General features: G+C 38.0%; 2 protein-coding genes and 1 long non-coding RNA gene across 3 annotated transcripts in view; 2 read left to right on the forward strand and 1 right to left on the reverse strand.

Annotated features, from left to right (window-relative positions):
• LOC311084422 overlaps positions 1-20,377 on the reverse strand; it is an 81,693-nt gene that overhangs the window by 56,264 nt on the left and 5,052 nt on the right. The gene's annotated exons all lie outside the window — the stretch shown is intronic.
• The window catches only part of LOC311084420 (V-set domain-containing T-cell activation inhibitor 1-like), a 138,826-nt gene that overhangs the window by 52,257 nt on the left and 66,192 nt on the right, over positions 1-20,377 (forward strand). The gene's annotated exons all lie outside the window — the stretch shown is intronic.
• Positions 2,678-4,376, forward strand: LOC311085273 (uncharacterized protein). The gene is made up of 5 exons (XM_084117712.1): positions 2,678-2,772; positions 2,894-3,217; positions 3,348-3,476; positions 3,648-3,757; positions 3,922-4,376. The coding sequence occupies exons 1-5, from the start codon at positions 2,748-2,750 to the stop codon at positions 4,015-4,017; spliced, it is 684 nt and encodes a 227-aa protein (XP_083973838.1). The 5' UTR covers positions 2,678-2,747; the 3' UTR covers positions 4,018-4,376.

Here is a 20,377-nt window from a genome sequence, read left to right on the forward strand (position 1 = left end):
TACTATTTTAAATAATCCTCTTTTGATTTTATAATCAATGGTGTACAATATGTTGATAAATTGCATCATGATATTTTTACCATACTTTTGTGTAAAGACTGCACAAAATGCTCCATGCCAGCATGAACATGCAAATGAGATAAGATGGAACAAAGACTTTCTCCCGGTCATCTTTGATTGGTCACCTCACCAATTGGGTGTGAACTGATATGACCTTTAAGAGTGTCTGATTAGTTCAGTTCCCTTTCGAAATGGAACTCGCACTGGGTCAAAGCACTAGGGGAAACGCCTCAGCGTGAGTGATGACTGAAACACTGTGTAATCACGACAATCGTATTGGTTGGCATCAGCCATGACATCATGCTCTAGCACGACCAGGGAGTATAAAAGGGCGCCTAGAGAACATGTCATCCTCTTTTCGTCTTCAGGGACTATCTCTCACAAGGGGAGACATCGACACTAAGAGCTCCAACCCTGCCATCCAGACCACTTCAGACCACATCTCGTCTAAATGGCAGGGCATATGCGGCGGCAGGTCAGGCTACCAGGCTGACCTGCTGAGGGACCTGGACCAGGGTCAGGATTTAACCCCAGACGCGGTGGCTGAGTTGCACCGCACCACAGACCTGGCTCTCCGGGCCACCAAACAGACGGCTGCCGCGATCGGATGATCGTTGCCACGGAGAGGCATCTGTGGGTGAACTTGGCAAGAAGACTTTTCTCCTCGATGCACCGGTTTCGCCCTCTGAACTTTTCGGGACCTCCATTTGAGGCGGTGGTCGGAAGGTTCAGGGAGGCTAAGGTGTGCTCAGCGGCATATAGATCTTGTATACCGTGCCGGTCCAGGCCCACACCTAGACAGCCTGGGGGTCCTGTCCTGTCTCGTTCTGAAGATCGTAGACAGGGCCAGCAGGACTCAGTCTCCACTCGTGCCCCGCCTCCTGGCAGGAGTTGGTCAATGTGGCGACACGAGTCCAGGAGGAAGAAGCAGGCTATCAGGGAAGTAGCTCAGGCCAGACGTGAGCGTCCTGGCACAAGCAAAGGGAGGTCATCGCCTCCTTCCCTGTGCACACCTTCCTTTTCCTCTTTCCCCCTTCGTCCATCAGGCCCAACGAGCTGGACTGATGATGATAATCTATTCTGACGGTCTGCCTCAGGCCTTTGTTGTGTGACCAACCAAAGAACAACCGATCATACTGAGAACATCCCCTAAGTAGTAAGCACTAGATGCCTCCTCCAGTTAAAATTAACATAGACAGGCTGTTTTTTTATATGTTAAATGTTTTATTTACTGGGTTATTCGGCCTCCGTTCCCCTTCTGGATAGGATGGGTTTCCCTTATGGTGTGGTGAGTTTGTTACAGGGCCTCTGTCACTTCTTGTTCACTGAGTTTCTGGTAGCCCAGTTTTGAAGTTGGCTAGTATTGCAGTAGTGGTAAGCACAGGTAGCAGTATTTAGCAGTAATACCGTACACCCCGTATTTCGTTAGAGTGCTCCATCTCTCAGATTGCCGCTGAGTAAGCCTTGCACTCCCCTGGTTCCTCTGGGTCATTATGCAGAGAACTTCACCTCTGGTTGAGTTCTAGCAGGTCCTCACAAAGCTTGGGCCTCTATACTCCTATAGTGTTAGGGTGACAGGCTTCCAGTGTTAGCCTCCCTTATGTGGCCAGGCTGCCACAAATGCAGACTCCGGTACTCCCCTTAAGTTTAGGGTCGTCATGCTGACCAAAAGCCATGCACAAAACAAAATACAATACATAAGGACATGAAACAGGGACAAAGAACCCCCACCATGTGCTTACAATTAAAAACCAAAATTGGAGATTGAGCATCCGGATCCCGACATATTTTTAATAAAAACTTGTTTAGTAGCCTACGTGTTTATTTTGCATTTTCAATTAAAGGACATCGGCATGTCCTCATTACATGGGCCGTGGCCAGAAACCTGAATACACACTACAATACAATATACTTTTGGCCCTCATACTGTAAGTCAGATCAGTACAAACACACACACACACACACACACACACACACACACTCAAACACGCACACACTCACACACGTTGAGTTTTCATGTTTTATGAGGACGTTCCATAGACATAAAATGTTTTATACTGTACAAACTTACATTATCATAAAAATTAAAAAAAACACCATCACAGTATGATTGATAAGCTGCTATCCTTATGGGGACATAATTTCTTATCCTTATAGGGGCGAGGATTTCGGATATTGCCATTACGTAGGGTTTGCCTGAACTACACACACACACACACACACACACACACACACACACACACACACAGGCAGTTTGTAAAATAAAAAAAATAAAAAAATGAAATTGCTTTCATGGTGTACAAAAGTGCCTATATGATGTGTATGTTGAACAATAATTTTGAGAATTTCAGTTGTGATCTGAAAAATTTACCAAAGCGACAGAGAAAAACTAACATAATCAAACATGCTTAACCTGATTAATGAAGTGGTGATGGCAATAAGGGAATTAGATGTTGAAAAAAAGTGTGGTCAGAGTGAGTTTGACTTAGACTAGAACAAATGTTTTTTATTAATAAAGTGGGGATGGTAATAAGGGCGTTAGGTGTTGTGGTCAGAGTTTTTGACTTCCTCTGCTTGATGTGGAAGGTTTTTGTCTTCCTGTGTTTTCTTCAGAGCTGCAGTAGATTCATCTTAATGTTGTGTGGAGGGAAACAGAATCATACTGAGGTGTTTTAATCAAGAACAACATGAAGATCATTCAGCTTCAGCTCTGTGAGTTTGTTACATGATATGAATATATTTACATGCTTTGTAAACGTATATACCGGTATACAGTTTTATGTTATGCATCACGGGTTTTACGTGGGTAATCTTATTTATTTCTATCTTATAGATGTATTAATCTGTTGTCGAGCTGCAGTCTCAGATCAACTCACTGATTTGGGATCAAATGTGACCATAAACTGTGATCTTGATGAAAATGAGGTTTATTGGATTTTACTGAAAACACCAGATCCTCCAACAGTGATTTTACGGTCATTCCCAACTCCAATATCACCTTTTTACTCAAATAATGCATTCAGACAGAAATATTCAGTGCAGTTTAAACATCGTCTGGTTATTAATAATGTGACTGCTGATGAATTAGGAGTTTATTTCTGTATAAAAACAGGCTCACCTCCAACACTCAGCAACAGCACCAGACTGCATTTCACCGGTGAGCAAAAAAAATGATTATACTAAAAATATATCATATATTATCAATATTTTCAGTGCTACGAATCTGTAGACATTGCTCTAACAGTAACAGTTGTTACTTTAATGGACTGTTGAAACTTTCATTACAGAATCAACTCAACCAACTGAGTGTCAGAATCATACAGTGGTGGAGTTTATTGATCAGAATCAGACACAATGGAAGATTATTATCATCATATCTGCTCTGATGAACGGGCTTCTGCTCATTGTGCTGATCGGTGAGACATTTTCAGCCATCTGTACAAATATTATATCATGCTTTTCTCCATAGGCAGCTTAAGTTAATTAAATATGCTAATACTCTTTATTTAGGCATTTGACTATTTCATTATTATTAAGAAAGAATAATACAATCTTTTATTGAATCTGAAACACTGTTCCATTTTTAGTAAAGGTTTTTGTTGTTGGAAACAGAAGATCCACAGAACAATCACAACTCAACACTGATCTACAGCAGAATCAAGTTAGACCAATAGAAGAGCATCAGGAGCAATTACAGGTAAGAATACTTAAAAATGTGAATCCATCCTTCATAAATAAAATTCTAATTTCTGTCTTGATAATTATTAAGGATTCTAGCAGACCAGTTATTCCAACATGGCGTTCTATATTTTTTTCATTTTGGTTTAATTGTAACTGAAATTGCTGATATTGCTCTTTCAGTACGCCATGATGGATTTTTCCAAGCTGTGGAGAAATATTCGCTCCAGCCAAATCACCAGCATCACCTATGCAGCTCTAAACCTGCCGAAGTCATGAACATACGAGTATGACTGATCTTATACTTATTTTGTTCACTCTGAAACTTCTAAAAAATAAAAAAAATTAAAAAAAAATCGATCAGAGGTTTTCAAACTGGCGTTGGAGAAAAAGTTCAGGAAAAAAGTATTGCAAAAAAAAGTATAAATAAACAAAATGGACTAAAATAGATATTATTAATATTTCATTCTGCTTTCAAGACTGCTTTGAAGTCACAAGATTAATCACAATTATTTTGTTGAATTGACAGTTCTATATTTTTCTTTACGTGTACATCCAACAAATCTAATAATGTGTAGAAAATATTAATTGGAAAATATTTACTTTCTATTAATAAACACTTATTCATTTTCATTGTATACATATTGTATGAGTGTTTAATACAGACAAATATGTACCTGCCTTTGTATTTTAATGGGTCCTGCAGAGAATCATCATATATGAGGGTCGGTGGAATCAAAACGTTTGAAAACCCCGGCTTCAGATGAAATGTTGTGTTTAAGTACTTTTAAGTTAATTGGTCTATATCTATTTGTCAGTTGGAATACTTTTGGGTAACACTTTATTTTAAGGTGACGTAGTTACAAGTTACATTTACTTAACTTAGTAATAACAGTAAATTATACATAATTACAAGTAACTAACCCTAAACCAATCCTTAACCGTAACTAAGTACATGTAGGCTAGTTAATTAATATTACTCAGTACTTATTTGAGTAACAGCATCACCTTAAAATTAAGTGTAACTGACTTTTGATTTGGAATAGCTGTCTTAATCTATACCTGGAAAAACATTTGTGGTATTTGTCGAAGTGGATATATCTTTCTTTTTCTAGCATACTTTGATCTCAGCATGGAGTGTGTGCACATTATTCATTATTTTTGTGAAGCCTGCTTGGCTGAGTTTTCCATGCTTTTGGACCAAGAAGTTAATTTAATAATTCATTTAATAAAGGGGACTGTTTATTTTGTCAAGATGTTTCAATTAATGCATGTATAAAATAATGTTCATAAAAAAAGAGAAACAGATTCAGATAAAATGATAAAGTCTGCTATTGTGAAATTGTGTGACTTGTCAACCTACTTTTCTCAAACTCAGCACTCAGGGTTTTTTTTCTTTTTTTTTTTTCTTTTTTTTGTGAAACAAAATGAGAGTGTGAAGAGTGTGTGTTGGGGGCTTTTAAAATGCATTTTATATTGAGAAAACATCTATGTGTTTATTTTGGTATTCAAATAGCAAGAAGAAATGTGCTCGCAAATTAATGGCAGAAATATTTTCTCATTATTTTACTTTAAAGGGATAGTTCACCCAAAAATTAAAAAAATAATTTACTCACTCTCAAGTTATTCCGAACCTGTATGAAATTCTTTCTTCAGCTGAACACACAAAAAATATATATTTTGTTTATGTCGGTAACCAGGCAGTTGACTGTAGTGATTGACTTCTATAGTAGTCGATGGCTACCGTCAACTGCCTGGTTACCGACATAAACAAAATATCTTCTTTTGTGTTCAGCAGAAGAAAGAAACTCATACAGGATTGGACAAACTTGAGGGTGAATAAATGAGAACAGAATGAGACTGCCTTTAACACTTTCCATTCTTAGACCTACATGAACTTTACAATTAGTGTCACAAAATATAAATAATATAATTAATATAAAATAACAATATTTAAATCCCATGTACAAAATCTTTAAGAAAACACCTTTATTCTGAGAACACAGTCCAGCCTTTAGTTATAATCTAAAGTTATAATTCATAATGAAGCAGCTTCATAATAAAAGTTTATTATGAAGCTGCTTCATTATGAATAAATATATATATATATATATATATATATTGTATGTTTCTGTGTGTTTGAGAATGTCACTTTTAATAATCTACAAAAAAAGTTGTTTAGCTGGTATCACTACAGTCCCTACTTCCTCATGTAAACAGCATTTTACTTCAATAACAAAGACAAGTCAATGAAATTTCAATGTCATATTAAATAATGTCCATATTGATGACCATACTGATTGGCGTTTATGACTGTATAAACACAGACATACTTTATTCAGTGCACCATTTCCAGATTCATTGTAAATCAATAATTAAACAAAAATAAATAAATAAATAAATAAATAAATAAATAAAAAAGAGAAAAAAGTAGTCCAAACTGGTTCTTTGGAAATGGCCTGGCATAACTCATGTATTATGTATAATAAAATGTCTATTAATATTTGTTTGTATACAGTACAGTAATATATATCATGCAATTTGATAAGTAAAAAAGTAACACTATGCAGAGGTGTTTTTAACTGAACTTAATTGAAGTGCTAAACCAAAACCATAAACATGTTCCACTGGCTTGGGCACAGCTAAAGACTCTCACCTTTGTCTAGAGTGGAGGTTTTACTGTTAACCGAGTGCAGTGTTTTTCCAAAACCTTTAAGTTTATGTATCTCTGTTCTCACGGTTGTCTAAACCTCAAGGGGAAACAGAGCAGCATTGCAGCATGCTAGCTTTGTTTGTTTACTTGGTCTTCACATTTAGTGCCCATTTACTTGCCAACTGTGTTAACGCATAAAGCATATTTACAACACTTAGTCGTAAATGCAGTCTGTAATAGTCTGTAAATATGAGGCCTATTGCTGCAAACGGACAAGCAGGGTGATACTAACAGAGTAATCTCCTGCAGTGCTGCTGACCAATCAAGTTTGAGGATCAGAACTAACAGCTGTATGATATTTATCAAATATTTCAGGCATAACATTTTTATTAACTTAGAATTCTGGTCAATTTTAGAACTTCTGCATAGATATATTTTTAGTCCGAAGGTGGAACGCATTGAACAATTCAGCAGGTGAAAGCTTCTTTAAGCTGTTTTCTATTGCAGCCTACAGCCTGTGTGAGAGTGACCACCATGACTCATTAGTGATAAAAATAGCCTAAAGATTTCAGTGGCAATGTGCATGATGTCATTGGCAGATATGGTCCTCTGCAAATTCAAACAAGAGCTTTACTAAACAGCCTTTAAATGGCAGGAGGCATCATGCACATCAAAAACAGGCCAAAAATGTATAGGCCTATTCAACATATCCTTATGTGTGCATGTGTGTGTGTGTGTGTGTGTGCGCGTGTGCGTTTATGTGTGCATGCAACTCAACTAAAACAAAAGAGAGAAGAAGAAAAAAACAGAAATCATGGGATTAATCTTTTCTTGTTGAAAACATAGAAACGAAATATTTTCATGATAATATTTTTACAAATATGACATGTAGGCCTATATTACAATTTTACAAAGTAGAAATGGGTGCCTTACAAGAGGATCATCATATCTGAGGGTCTATGGTTTGTTCACATTTGTGGTTTCTTACATCATGTTTGGTTGTGACTTTGTTTGCACAGGTGGCTGATGGGTTTTCCCTCCAGAAGATTCACATGCAAAAGCCAAGACTGAACTTCACTGAACACAGAAATATTTATTTGTTTGTTCATTGTATAACATAACTAATTTAGTATCTAAACAAGTTTAGTAACTACATTATCCTCTTCCACGCAGACTAGATCAAATCTGGTCATCTTTCTGGTACTTCACCTCCACTGTCACCTAACAGTAACATAAACTCTGGTCTTGTAGGGTTTGTTTTTGGATCTTGACCGTTTTAGTGTGCTATACATAAGGAGCATATACAAAGTGCACTTAATTGAATTTACAGTGCCACTTACAGTGTGCTTGTGCTATATTTTGTTAAATAATGCAAATACATTTTTTAAGTGTGGCTTAGGTGTCCAAATATATGTTAGGACACTGTATACAGTATTTCAAAGATTTGGTTCAGGTGTTTATCCAGTAGAGGGCGCCACACAACAGTGAGTCAACCACATTCAGAAAGAGGCTCCTTATAGTAGAGAAGTAGAAAGGTTTGATTTGACAATGACAAGTCTTAATATCTTAATATTTTAGGAACTATTACTGGATTACATGGCAAAAAACACTGTATGTTTGACAAACAAGGTGGCAAAGAGCACATTTGCAGCTTGCCTTGAGGAATATGTGCATAGAAGTGAATGTGATTATAGGACAGGTTTCCTCTATGTAACGGGTGTTATATTTATTAATTAATTTCACTCAAAATCTCCCTTTCTTATTATTATTTGTTATATCTTTCATTTTGCATTCTGGAATTTCATTTATTCTTCTAATATTGATTTCTATTAATTGAGATGTCATATTTCTATGGTTACATGGTCATTTTTCAGTTTTGTTAAATAGGGTGCGTGGCTCCTTTAAGATTAATGTTCTTTCAGGTTCCGGTTGCTCTCCTTCAGTTCGCGGTAAATGCGACTGAGGAGAGGTGGGTTTTACTGACGCTCTGTCTGAAAAGTTTGAAATGAGTTTTGTTTAATGTAGTATAACATGTAATTTGTTCTGAAATGCACTTTAATCGTATTCAAACATATATGAAGTTTGTGTGAATGATGTTATGAGTTATAGCATGTATTGTTGGAGAGAATTAAGCATGAGTGTGCAAGCTCTTTTGGCTAAAATAATGCCTTTCACAAACAGGCTGATTGAGAGAAGGCCACAGACTCAAGCTTGCAGTGATTTTTTTATTTTTATTCATACAGGTATGTTCACTTTCATGTTTCTGTTTATATTGTTTTTAATTTATGTAAAATGCTTTATTTTTTTTATGAAATGTTAAACAATATTGAGTTGTTTATTTTAGAAACTCAAATATGTGAAATGAGTAAAATGTCGTTCAGTTCGCGGTAAATGCGACTGAGGAGAGGCTGATTGAGAGAAGGCCACAGACTCAAGCTTGCAGTGATTTTTTTTTTTTTATTCATACAGAATAAAATCCGGCCTGTGAAATTTCTGTTGTCCGGTCTCCTTCTATATCAACACACACAACGCAGAGTTCCAACAGAGACCGGTCACATCTATCAACATCCTTGTTGGTCCTGCAACAACATCCCCATATCTAGCACTCAGATTTCAAGGCTGGGTTAGAGTTATAAGCTTGTACAGCATTGCTTATAATGTATGGTAATTTCCCTCAAATTTTAGGAGTATGATTCGGGTTTAGTGTACAAGTAGGGTTCAGGTTAACTGAAATATGTTTGACTGAAATGTTGTTCCTGGGCCAACAAACAGCCAAAGCTGATCCAGTTTTGAACGCATATTAAATCTGTTTAGCCTTTTTTTTCTCTCTTTCTCCCATTTTATAGTAGTAAGGACATTTTGGACCCCACAAGCACTAGCGGCCTTTGCTAATGGCGGCCCCCCCACATATGAGTAAATTAATACATGTATCTATTCTCTTTAATAATATGAAGACCTTCGATGCAAAAGCCTGTAAAAGCCACTTGTCAAAAATGAGATAATAATATTGAGTGAATGCTCTCTGTATACGTTCATAAAATACAAACTCACTAAATCCCAGCCAGCCCATTCAGAAACCATTCAGAAACCTATAGAGTAAACCTTATGTAGCCCCGCCCCTTTTCAGCGCTGCGCTCGTTGTCTTTTGACTTCCGGTCTGTATTTTCACAGCGATCTTGCGTAGGCTATTTATGAATGAACGGCTGACATTTGTTATGACATCTGCTTTAAACATTACAGTCTCATGATAACTTTAGTTAACTTTACATTCATTAAATCCACTTCAAAACCTAATTACTCCTGGACAGCAATGCCATAGAAATATAAAGAGCGACTGCAAAAATGGAAGTTCAAAGACAATATTCTAAAGATGGCGGCGCCCTCGTTTCTCTGGCACATAAGGTTATAGGAGCCTGATAAAAATGTTAATATTAAAGAAAAACGTTAGACGGACTTAGAGGCTTTTGCATCTGAAGTCTTCATTGAATGCTGCATAATTATCCTGTACATGCTAAACTCTTCTCTAAATATGTTCCAGTTTGGCAGTAAATGTTATTGAAGGGAAGCATCTTACCCTACTGGTCACTGTAAGACTAGCAACATCAAACTACAATCTAAAACTACCTGCATGTGCACCGGGACACAAAGACGGTAATACAAAATGCTAATAATAATAAACTAATAACAAATAAATCAAAATAATAGTAGAGCAGATAAACCATGCAGATAAACCTGATAATCATTAATTAACCGATTCATGTTTAATGTATTGATGCTTAAAAGGTTTCTGTTTTAATTCTAGTTTAAATAAAGCATTTGACAACAAAAACACAGCAGGCCAAACACAAATATGAGCAACAGACGGTCATTGCTAATAAGCATGACATTATTTGTACAAATAGCATTTCATTCAGAATTCATCAAACTTATCTGATTATTATAGTCACAGCCAACTGGGGCTAATTCATATAAGACCAACATAGAACACATCCACATACCCATGGGGCTCATAAATCAAGCTCGTATCTGCACCGTTTTATTTGACTATTTTGCACATCAGTATTTCAATAATCAGGATGAAATGCTACTTTTCAACAGATAGATTTATAAACTCTTCTATTTCTGAATGCCATGTGTTTTACGGATGTTATCAGATGGAAGTGATGTCAACAGACATGCGCAGATATTCGTTAATCTTTCCCAAATTTACAGTATATCCAATACACTTGATCTTCTACTGCATTTTCACCATTAATAATATCGAACATGTTTCTGATCTCATTCATTGTATCTCCAATCATCTGTCTGTCATGTCTGGACTTTAATTCATCAATAAAAGACATGACAAAAGCTTCCTGTTTCATTGGTTAGATAACAAAATATTGCTAGTTTCACTGAAAAAAATAATTAATTAATGTACATAACAATAAAAAATAAGCTGAGCTGGTCTTATAGCGGGGGAAATAAGTATTGAACACGTCATCATTTTTCTCAGTAAATATACTTCCAAAGCCCCCAATTTTCAGCTGGTTCAGTCCCAAATGATGGCCTACAAAAAGGTCTCATTGCCAAGGTGTCACACAAGACACATCTCATGATGGGTAAAAGCAAAGAGCTGTCTCAAGACCTTCGCAACCTAATTGTTGCAAAACATAATGATGGCATTGGTTATAGGCGCCATTCTAAGCTTCTGAATGGTCCAGTGAGCACTTTTAGGGCCATAATACGGAAGTGGAAAGACAATAATTTCACCATAAATTTGCCTCGACCAGTGCTCCTCGCAAGATTTCTGATAGAGGAGTGAAAAGAATAATCTGAAGAGTTGTCCAAGAGCCAAGGATCACTTGTGGAGAGCTTCAAAAAGACCTGCAGATAGCAGGTACTGTTGTCTCAAAGAAAACAGTAAGTAATGCACTCCACCGCCATGGCCTGTATGCACGCTCACCACGCAAGTCTCCATTACTGAAAAAAAAGCATGTTGAAGCTCATTTAAAGTTTGCTGCACAACATTTGGAAAAGCCAGTGAAATACTGGGAGAATATAGTGTGGTCACATGAGAGCAAAATTGAACTGTTTGGATGCCATAATACACACCATATTTGGAGGAGAAATGGCAGTGCACATTACCCTAAAAACACCATACAACTTGGTGTTGGCTCTTGGACAACTCTTCTGATTATTATTTTCACTCCTCTATCAGAAATCTTGCGAGGAGCACTGGTTGAGGCAAATTTATGGTGAAATTATTGTCTTTCCACTTCCGTATTATGGCCCCAAAAGTGCTCACTGGACCATTCAGAAGCTTAGAATGGCACCTATAACCAATGCCATCATTATGTTTTGCAACAATTTTTAAATGGCCATTTTAACGTTTGATTATTCTATTTACTCTTACTTTATATTTTTCCGTTTATAGATTAGGAAACTATATCGCTTTGCAGTCCTTCTCCTAAGGATGCACGACACAATCTCGCCAGTCTGATTATCAAAACAGAGGTAATTGGCTAAATATCTGAGATGTGCCGTATTCACACGTACAAAATATCAAGACACTTACATAGCCCCCTTGAATGCCACCTCAGGAACTTAATTAAATTGTTTCACTTTAGTAGAGGTCATGACCACCATTAAAGGACGTTAGTCGATCAACTTACTTTTCTTAAAATGGCTTTAGTTTAGTCAAGCCCGTGGTATAACCACGTACACATATCTAAAGGAACATTTAAATTAGAACAGAGGTTATGGAACGCACCCGAATCCAGGTTGATCAAACAGCATTTGCTGATTCTGGACGGAAATAACTCTCTTTGATCAAGTACACTTGAATCTGATATCAGTATTTGTCGCCACTAATGTCTAACGCAGGCTTCTGGAAATATACGAATCCGGTAATCTATTTTTGGAAAATAATTGCAGAGCAATCCAGAATGAGTTCAAACGTGACAATATTTCGTTCTCTGAAGCCTTAAATATGAAAAGGTTTTTGTTTCAGGATTAATGAGATGCGTTCGCAGTTTCTGATTTTCAAATTCATTGTGAATCACATTATAGCCACCAAATTTAGCATAGACACACGTGTTTAATTCAGTTTACACAGGATACATGGTGTAGCGTTTATACGCCCACGTATAAATATTATTAATTATTATTCATAACGAATTATGATCAATAATTAATAATTTAATTATTTTCAATTATTTACTGTAACAGAATCAATAATATGATAATTTACAGTTCATCCAATGAACAGAAAGCATAAACAATTATTAACTCTAGGAAATATAATATCTTCCTGGCCAAGAAAGAATAACCCCCTAACAGTAAATTAAGAAATAGGGTAACAGCATAGGTAACTTTTGATCGAAGTTCAAGACAATAAAATTTGATAAGCACATACACAAGCAATCTCTTTTCAAATACAAACAATACTTTATTGATTATATACTAACACGTACAGCTAATGTCTAACACAAACACACACACACGCACACACACACACACACATATTCATACGAGTTGCAGAAAGGAAGAGAGTGAGGAAAGAGTGGGTTTAAGAGTGAAAGGATGAAATCTCACGATTCCATAATGCACTTAGACATGACCTGAACGAACCATCAAACATTAATTTAACCCTTCTATCGTTTTAGGCAGGTTATTAAAGTTATATAAATACACCAGTTTAGCTTTCAGTCTGGAGGTTACTTGCTTGTCTTCTCGTTCCTTTTTGGGAATTCCCTTCGTTGCGTAACAGAGGGTTCACCCGGGTTCGTTCGTCGGCTGTGGTCTCCTTGTGCATGGATAGATGGGGCGAGAACCAGTCACGTGTGGCTGGCGGTTGCTGATGGTTGAATGAGTCTTTGAAGTTGAAAGCGTGCGTTGCAGCCGCGAATCGTGGAACGAAACTTTGCAGCAAAACTTAACTTAAAACCGAGACTTTCAATCGGAAAATAAAGGAAGACTTAGAAAAGAAAAGAAGACTTAGACGAGAGTAGTAAGACGGCTTGAATGAAACTGTTTAACCCATGTTCTACAGATCTTGATTTGGGTTATTTCTGCTCGTTTGTTACATGGTACTAGTCTGCCGGAACTTAGAGAGCTTAGAGCTTTTAGAGCAGCGAGAGCGAGAGCTTAGTTTTTGGGTCTAAGGTTTTAACTAAAAGTTTGTCCCCCCTCCTGAAGAGAGCGGACCAATTAGACACTGGCTTTGTCTCATCGTAAATCTGGAGTGTTGGTGTGTTCTCTAACTTTTAAGCAGAGAGGACAGAGGCCACAGTTTAGACATGATTTCTAATTAAAAGAAGATCAAAACATATTACACCGATATCATTCAAGCCATCTTGCTAGTTGTGTTCGTAAGATAGCATTGATATGAAACAGTACACACTGTCATTCACACACCTAATAATTATAACAATTACATGAATTATATGGGATTAAAGCATATCTTATTAGAATATGCATATAAGTGGTGGAAACACACAGGATTATGTAGTTGCGTGATTGTTTGATTGTAAGTCCATTGAGAATTGTTCTTAAATGATTTTATGTAGTTTATTGGTAAGAATCAGTTCTCTGGTTTGAAGAGACAGAACACTGTTTGTTCTGTTCAGAGGTCTTAAGGAGGAGGGGTCAGGAATGCTGTGGTGTCATTTCTGAACCAATTTGTCTTTTAAAAACCCCCTCATATTGACAAGTTCTTCCTTTAGCTGGGCTCATAAAAGTTCTTAGTTGGGGGTTTTCGTTGGTTTGGTCATTAGAAGGGTCTTTTGCAGACTCTGTGGCGCCAGGATGGGTGACTTATGGCTCTGGACTGTGAGGACACTGTCTTTATCTTAACCAGTCCGTAGTTGGCCACAAAGCTAGCCATTGACCAGTTATTTAGTTAGTGTTGGGGGGAGGCTCTTTTAAATAGCCAGAGTGATGAGGATCATTTGACGTTCTGAACCAATCTTCTGTTTTGTTCGGCAGGAAGTAGAGAGTTTGAATTAATTTTCTGGAAGAAAATTAGTCTGTGGTTGATTTCTTCTCATTGTCGTTACATATCCCCCCTTCGGTCGACGATGTGTTGAGTATAAGACATCGGTGAACGCTGGAGAAATGGGTAGAGGAAGCAAACACAAACAGCAAACAACAAGACAACACCTCCATGACTGGTCACTTTACTGGTGCAGGGCATTAGATTACCTAGGCATAAACAGGTTCACTCTCTCAATATAGTTAATCACGTTGACTAAAGTTTAGTTCAATTTTAGGACGTTATCCTAATTTGTTTTGGGACGGTGATTAATTAATTTTGTGACTAAATTTGATTTGTTTGTTTTATTCTCTTCTAAATTGTTCTAGGTTTAGACCAATTTACCTTTCAATTTGTGATTCGAATGATGCAGGGAGTTCTCTGGCTCACATTCGTTTTGAGGTGACTTACAAATATTAGGCGTGGTGTGTCAATCCTATTATTGTGACCTTGACCCTTATGGGGCGGACAGGCATTTTACCTAATAAAAGAAGAAAAGGAAGGAAGGAAGAGGTAAAACAAAACAAAGCAGTTGAGTGTTCCTCCTGATATGAATTGTAACTACTGTTGCACAGCTAAGGTGTCAGGGATCATGATGTAATGATAGGTGTTCTCAGGTGTACTTGTTGGATGAGTAGTTAGTTGCCATGTTTCCTATGGTAAGTGTAGCTAAGTTGTTAAGCTAGTTTCTGAAGTTAGTTTCTACCTGTGGGGGAAAACATGTTTGTTGAATGTTTTGCACAGTAGAGGCGGTTAACTTCTGTATGTTAGTGAGTATGTTAGGGATGTTGTGTAGTGTATGTATGTATGTATTAGGGATGTATGCATGTATGTATGTATGGTCAGATCTGTTTCAGTCTGTTTTGCTCCCCCCTTTGCTTGATGGCTTAGCTTTGATGAGCTTGTTGCCTCTTTGCCTTGGAAAAGGGATCTTCTGTGATCTGCTGGGAGTCAAACCAGTAAGGCAGGAAGTTCTCTGGCAGACATTGGGAGGCAGTTTGGCATGGCTGGATGAAGCTGTGGTGCAAAACTTGGTCTCCGTTGTTGCATTCCTCCGATGATACCTTTTGGTTGTGACAGACTTTCTGACGTTCTGGGCTTACTGTTGTTTCTGTAGCACACATATGGTTCTTGAGTTTGGAGCTCGTTTGGTGGTTTCTTTATGAGTGATGGGTAGCCAGGATGGTGTTTTCTGGTACCTCTGGGTGTTTGTCAGTGGTTGACTGTGAGAGACCACTCTGTTCTGTGTTGTTGTAGAACAAGTGGTTGTCATCTTCATTATGAAGGTGCATCAGATGAATCAGTGGTCTTCCGTGTTCAGCCTGTTTTCTAAGAACACTTCCAGTCGCCTCATTAGTTGCTCCATATCTTCTGAGGGTAAACTGTCTTGTTCTTGGGCATACTCAGTGCTGTGCTTAACTGAGTTGTGCCGAGGTGGGTTTCCTGAGAAGCGTGGCTGGTCCCATGGCTTTTCCATGTGGTTGGTGTGGTATATGTCATCAGCATGGGAATCACGTTCTCTGTGCTTCTTACGAAGAACTGTGGTGTTGTCATGCCACTGGTTGTCTTCCAGTGCAAGGCTTGTGTCTTGGCTGAAGGAGTTTGAAACTGTGGATGTTTTCAAACCTTTCTTTGAGGACATCTTCTGTTTGATGTGGGCCTTGTGGGTCAGGTCACGTAACTGTTGAATTGTCATTGTGTCTGCGCAGGCCTCGAGACCAAGATGATGACTTAATCCGGGGTGCAGGTTTCTCAGAAAGAGGTTTTTGAAGTTCACATCCTCTTCTTGTTCAGGTGAGTTATGTGCACCAAAGAAGGCTTGTCGAAAACGGTGGTAGTATGCTTGGGGAGTCTCGTGTCGACCTTGTTTGGTTTCCAAGGCGATTAACACACCGTGTTCTGACTCTGGGCCTATGAATTCTTTTATCAGTGTCTTACATAGCAGTTGGTAGTTTGACTTGACATGAGCAGGTTGTCGGTCTAGGAAGCTTCGTACCTCTGAACTGGATGTCGATCTGAGGAGGTAGAACCTGTCTCTGTCAGTCACATGAGGTCTCACCTCTAGGTGGAAGTTGATATCTCGGATGTAGGACTGGATGTCCGGGCATTCCGTGGAGTTCGGGTTGAACGGAGTGATATTCTTAACCAGCTTGTTGAGATCTTTAAAGGTCATCGCCGGTGCAGCTCTGGAGTCTGCCTGGATGAGCTCTCGTTGCTTGTTGGCAGTGAACGGTTCTGTGGTGAAGGCCTGTGACGTTTTGGGTTGTGGCCATTCACTTCTTTCACTGTATGGCAGTTCTTGGATGGAGGACTCTGTCCTGCTCGGCAGTGGTGATGCTGAGGGAGGTCTCTCCCTTCTTGGCTCTGGTTTCTGTTGGAAAATGTGCTGGAGTTCATCTCTGACCGCGTAGAGCTCGTCGTTGACGTCATCTCGCTGTTGGGTCAGATGGTTGATTTCAGCATTGCACCTTTCCAGGTGGTCTTTCAGAGCATTCATTTCAGAGTTCTTATCTTCAATGTCAGCTTTAGCTTTCTCTAGCTGATGTTCAGCAGACTGGAGTTGGTTTACCAGGTGTTTCTGGACAGTCTTTAATTCTTGTTTGTCACTTTCAGTGGCTGCAAGGGCTTCTTGGAGCTTGTCAACTTGTTTCTTTGTTTCTTGCTCCACTTCGTCAGGCACTTGAGCTTTCGCTTTGAGCTGGTCTGTGCAGCGTTGGGTGTGCATCAGCTCCCTCAGGAACTCAGTGGTCTGACGCTTGAAGTCGTCCTGGACTTTCACTTCCAGCTTGTCCATGCGGCTCTGGGCACGTGTCAGCTGGGCTGTGAAGGCATTGCTTAGGGAACAGATATTCTTGGTTAGTTCCACGTGGTTGTGGTTTTGATTCTGGCTTGAATCATGTGTCAGGAATCTTCTCAGAATTATGATTATTATTAAAAATAATAACAGTTCAATTGTCTTTGGTGTGAGGCAGTCCGTAATGCCTCTGAGCCAGGCGTCCACGTCGGTGGGGTTTGTCGTCCACGGCATGTTGGCACGCTGGGGTGAAGAGACTGACACAGATCTGTGTGGGGTGTAAGCCTATGTGGTTGAACAGCTAAGTGTCGTTTCAGTGACTGTACAACAATAGTGAAGTGTTGTAATGTCTAAGTGTTGGTCTCAGTGTAGACAGGTAGGCTAGTGATGTGGAAACTTTGTCACTCAACTAAGTGAGAGAAAGAGAGAGAAAAGGTTAAAACAAATCTCAATTGCAAGGATTTTTTTTTTTTTTTTCAGTGGGAGAAATATTTTTATAAATATTTCCTATCAATGAAAAACTGGTTTAAACTCGTGATGTTTCACTCAACTGAGAAAGGGGAAAAGAGAGAGAGGTTAAAACCAATTTCACTAAAACAAGAAAGAAAATTCTTAAGTAGGATAAATATTATTTTTCTCATAAATGCTGCCTATCGGTGAGAATCTGTTTCCAGAAAGGTAAACAATATTATTGTTTATGTTTACAAGGAAAAATAATACAATAATAATGCTGATACCTTTTTCCGAGTTTTACAGGATTGACACCACACACCGTCAGTTGGACTGCTTACAGCTGGGATGCTATGAAGGCGACAGTTGCTCAACACTTGTCTCTGTTAATTTATCTTGGATAAGATGTTAAATTGTAAATTGTGTTTACAAAACAGAGAGAGTATGGAGAACAAGAGAGGGTTTGATTACAAATCAAATACCTATTAATTGTTTTCTTTGGAAAAATTATCTTTCTCTTTCTTTAGACTCGATTGATGGTTCTTCCAGGTTTGTTTCCTACAAATGTGAAGAAAGGGGATGGAATAAAGCAGGACAGAACAGGAAAGACGTGTAAAGAAGGAAGAGGAAGGAGTGAAAGGAGATTGGGTCCACAAATGGCTCTGAAGCCTTTGTGTCGAACTACGAGTGTAGAATTGATAGTTGCCAACAACTAAACATTCAAAAATAAAACTTTGTAAGAGAGGGTTATCTCTGATTTATTTGACACTTGTAGTGAGATACCAATGTCTCCTATTGAGGCTCAGGTGTGTTACTCCCAAGCTTTCAAAGTTCAAAAATGTATTCACCTGAAGTGATTAAATCTAAAAGAGAATTTTAGAATTAGGAAAAATTATGAAATTAGATTTATTAAAAATAAATCGAGAAATCATTAGAAATTACCTGTTTAGGAAAATAGAATTTAAACCCTTTTTAAATCAAATTAAAATTTGACAATTAATAATCATAAACCAGTATTTTCTTTTCAAGTAAAATGCAGGTAAATGAAATTAATAATTGTGAACCGAAATTTCCTTTTCGCAGAAAAATATGGGTAAAGTATAATATGAGACAGGTCAAATAGGAAAGAAGAAAAGACCAACAGGTGTAAACATCAAGGTGTTTAAATGGTTAAATCCCTTTAACGTTGTTCAAACAGACACTGTATTTAACCACTGTCAATGACAACCGTAAATAATGCTTAAGGCTTTAGTATAGGTTAGGCCTCAATGTAAACAACTACCTAGCTTAGCTTTAGCTTAGCTTAGCTTAGCCACAAATGGGTTTGTTTCAGTTTGTTTACACTGTGGCCAGACGGGCTTTGCTGTGGGGTCCGAGTTCCCCCGGAAGCGTTGGTTAAGACTTCCGTGTCACGATTGTAACTATGGCGACAAAACAAACTCTAGTGGGCGAACTTGTGAATTGCAGCTCGTAAACAGTAATGCATGTTAAGTTACATGAAATTTCGGCACATTTCAAACAATGTTCAAAGAATATGCACGTCGATCATATTATATGAAATGTCGGCGCATTTCAAAAATACAAATAAAGGACACCACTCGTAGCTGTTTTTACGACGTGGGGCTTCACTCGGTTGTTTAAGAGTGATTAACTTTAAAGGACAGCTTTGTGCTGTAATAGATGGAACAAACGATCTCGGCGGATCGTCTCTGTGCAATGTTATCTGAGCACGCAAAAACAACAGGGTTTTTAACTGTTGGTTGAGTTTCAACGTCAAGCTTTACTTGAACACAACTTTAAATAATTCCTATTCAACTACACTCGGACATACGCAGTGTTTACACGAGAATTAATTGAACAGACACAGATAAGCTTATAGTTTATCACGGGGATTGCCGTGGAACACGCACTGACAATCTGAGAAATAAAGACTAATCTGTGAGAATATTCGTCCCAGTGGAACACGCACTGAGTGACGATCAGATAAATAAGGACTAACGTTCAAGTTAGACGAGGGACACGCTCGTCCGTCCTTTACATGGTTATTTTAATTACTGCAGTTTTAATTTCATTCAGCTCTCTGACTGATACAAACACACATAACGTTATAGCTATTTGAAAGACTCTGGAACACGCAGATGTCTTAAGCTATAATTAAAGTATTTCAGAATCGAGGGACACGCTCAATTGTTACCTTGTCGTTGTGTGAGATCTTATATCTTGGGTTATTTTACTGCAGTTTAAAATAAAATAAAAATAGGCAGGCAGCCTAGACTAGAGTAACAGCTCTCTGTGTATTCACTCAGCAGACAGTCATTCAAACAGAGCGCGCGGCGCGCGCTGCATACGTCACACACAGACTCAGAGGTCCGGATCTCTCTCGAAAAGATAATTACTTCGTATATGCTTACAATTTTAGGTTAAACTTCCCGCATTCGTCTCCACCATAAATGTAGCGTTTATACGCCCACGTATAAATATTATTAATTATTATTCATAACGAATTATGATCAATAATTAATAATTTAATTATTTTCAATTATTTACTGTAACAGAATCAATAATATGATAATTTACAGTTCATCCAATGAACAGAAAGCATAAACAATTATTAACTCTAGGAAATATAATATCTTCCTGGCCAAGAAAGAATAACCCCCTAACAGTAAATTAAGAAATAGGGTAACAGCATAGGTAACTTTTGATCGAAGTTCAAGACAATAAAATT

This window comes from Abramis brama, assembly GCF_963993115.1.
Source record: "Abramis brama genome assembly, chromosome: 6".
NCBI lineage: Eukaryota > Metazoa > Chordata > Actinopteri > Cypriniformes > Leuciscidae > Abramis > Abramis brama.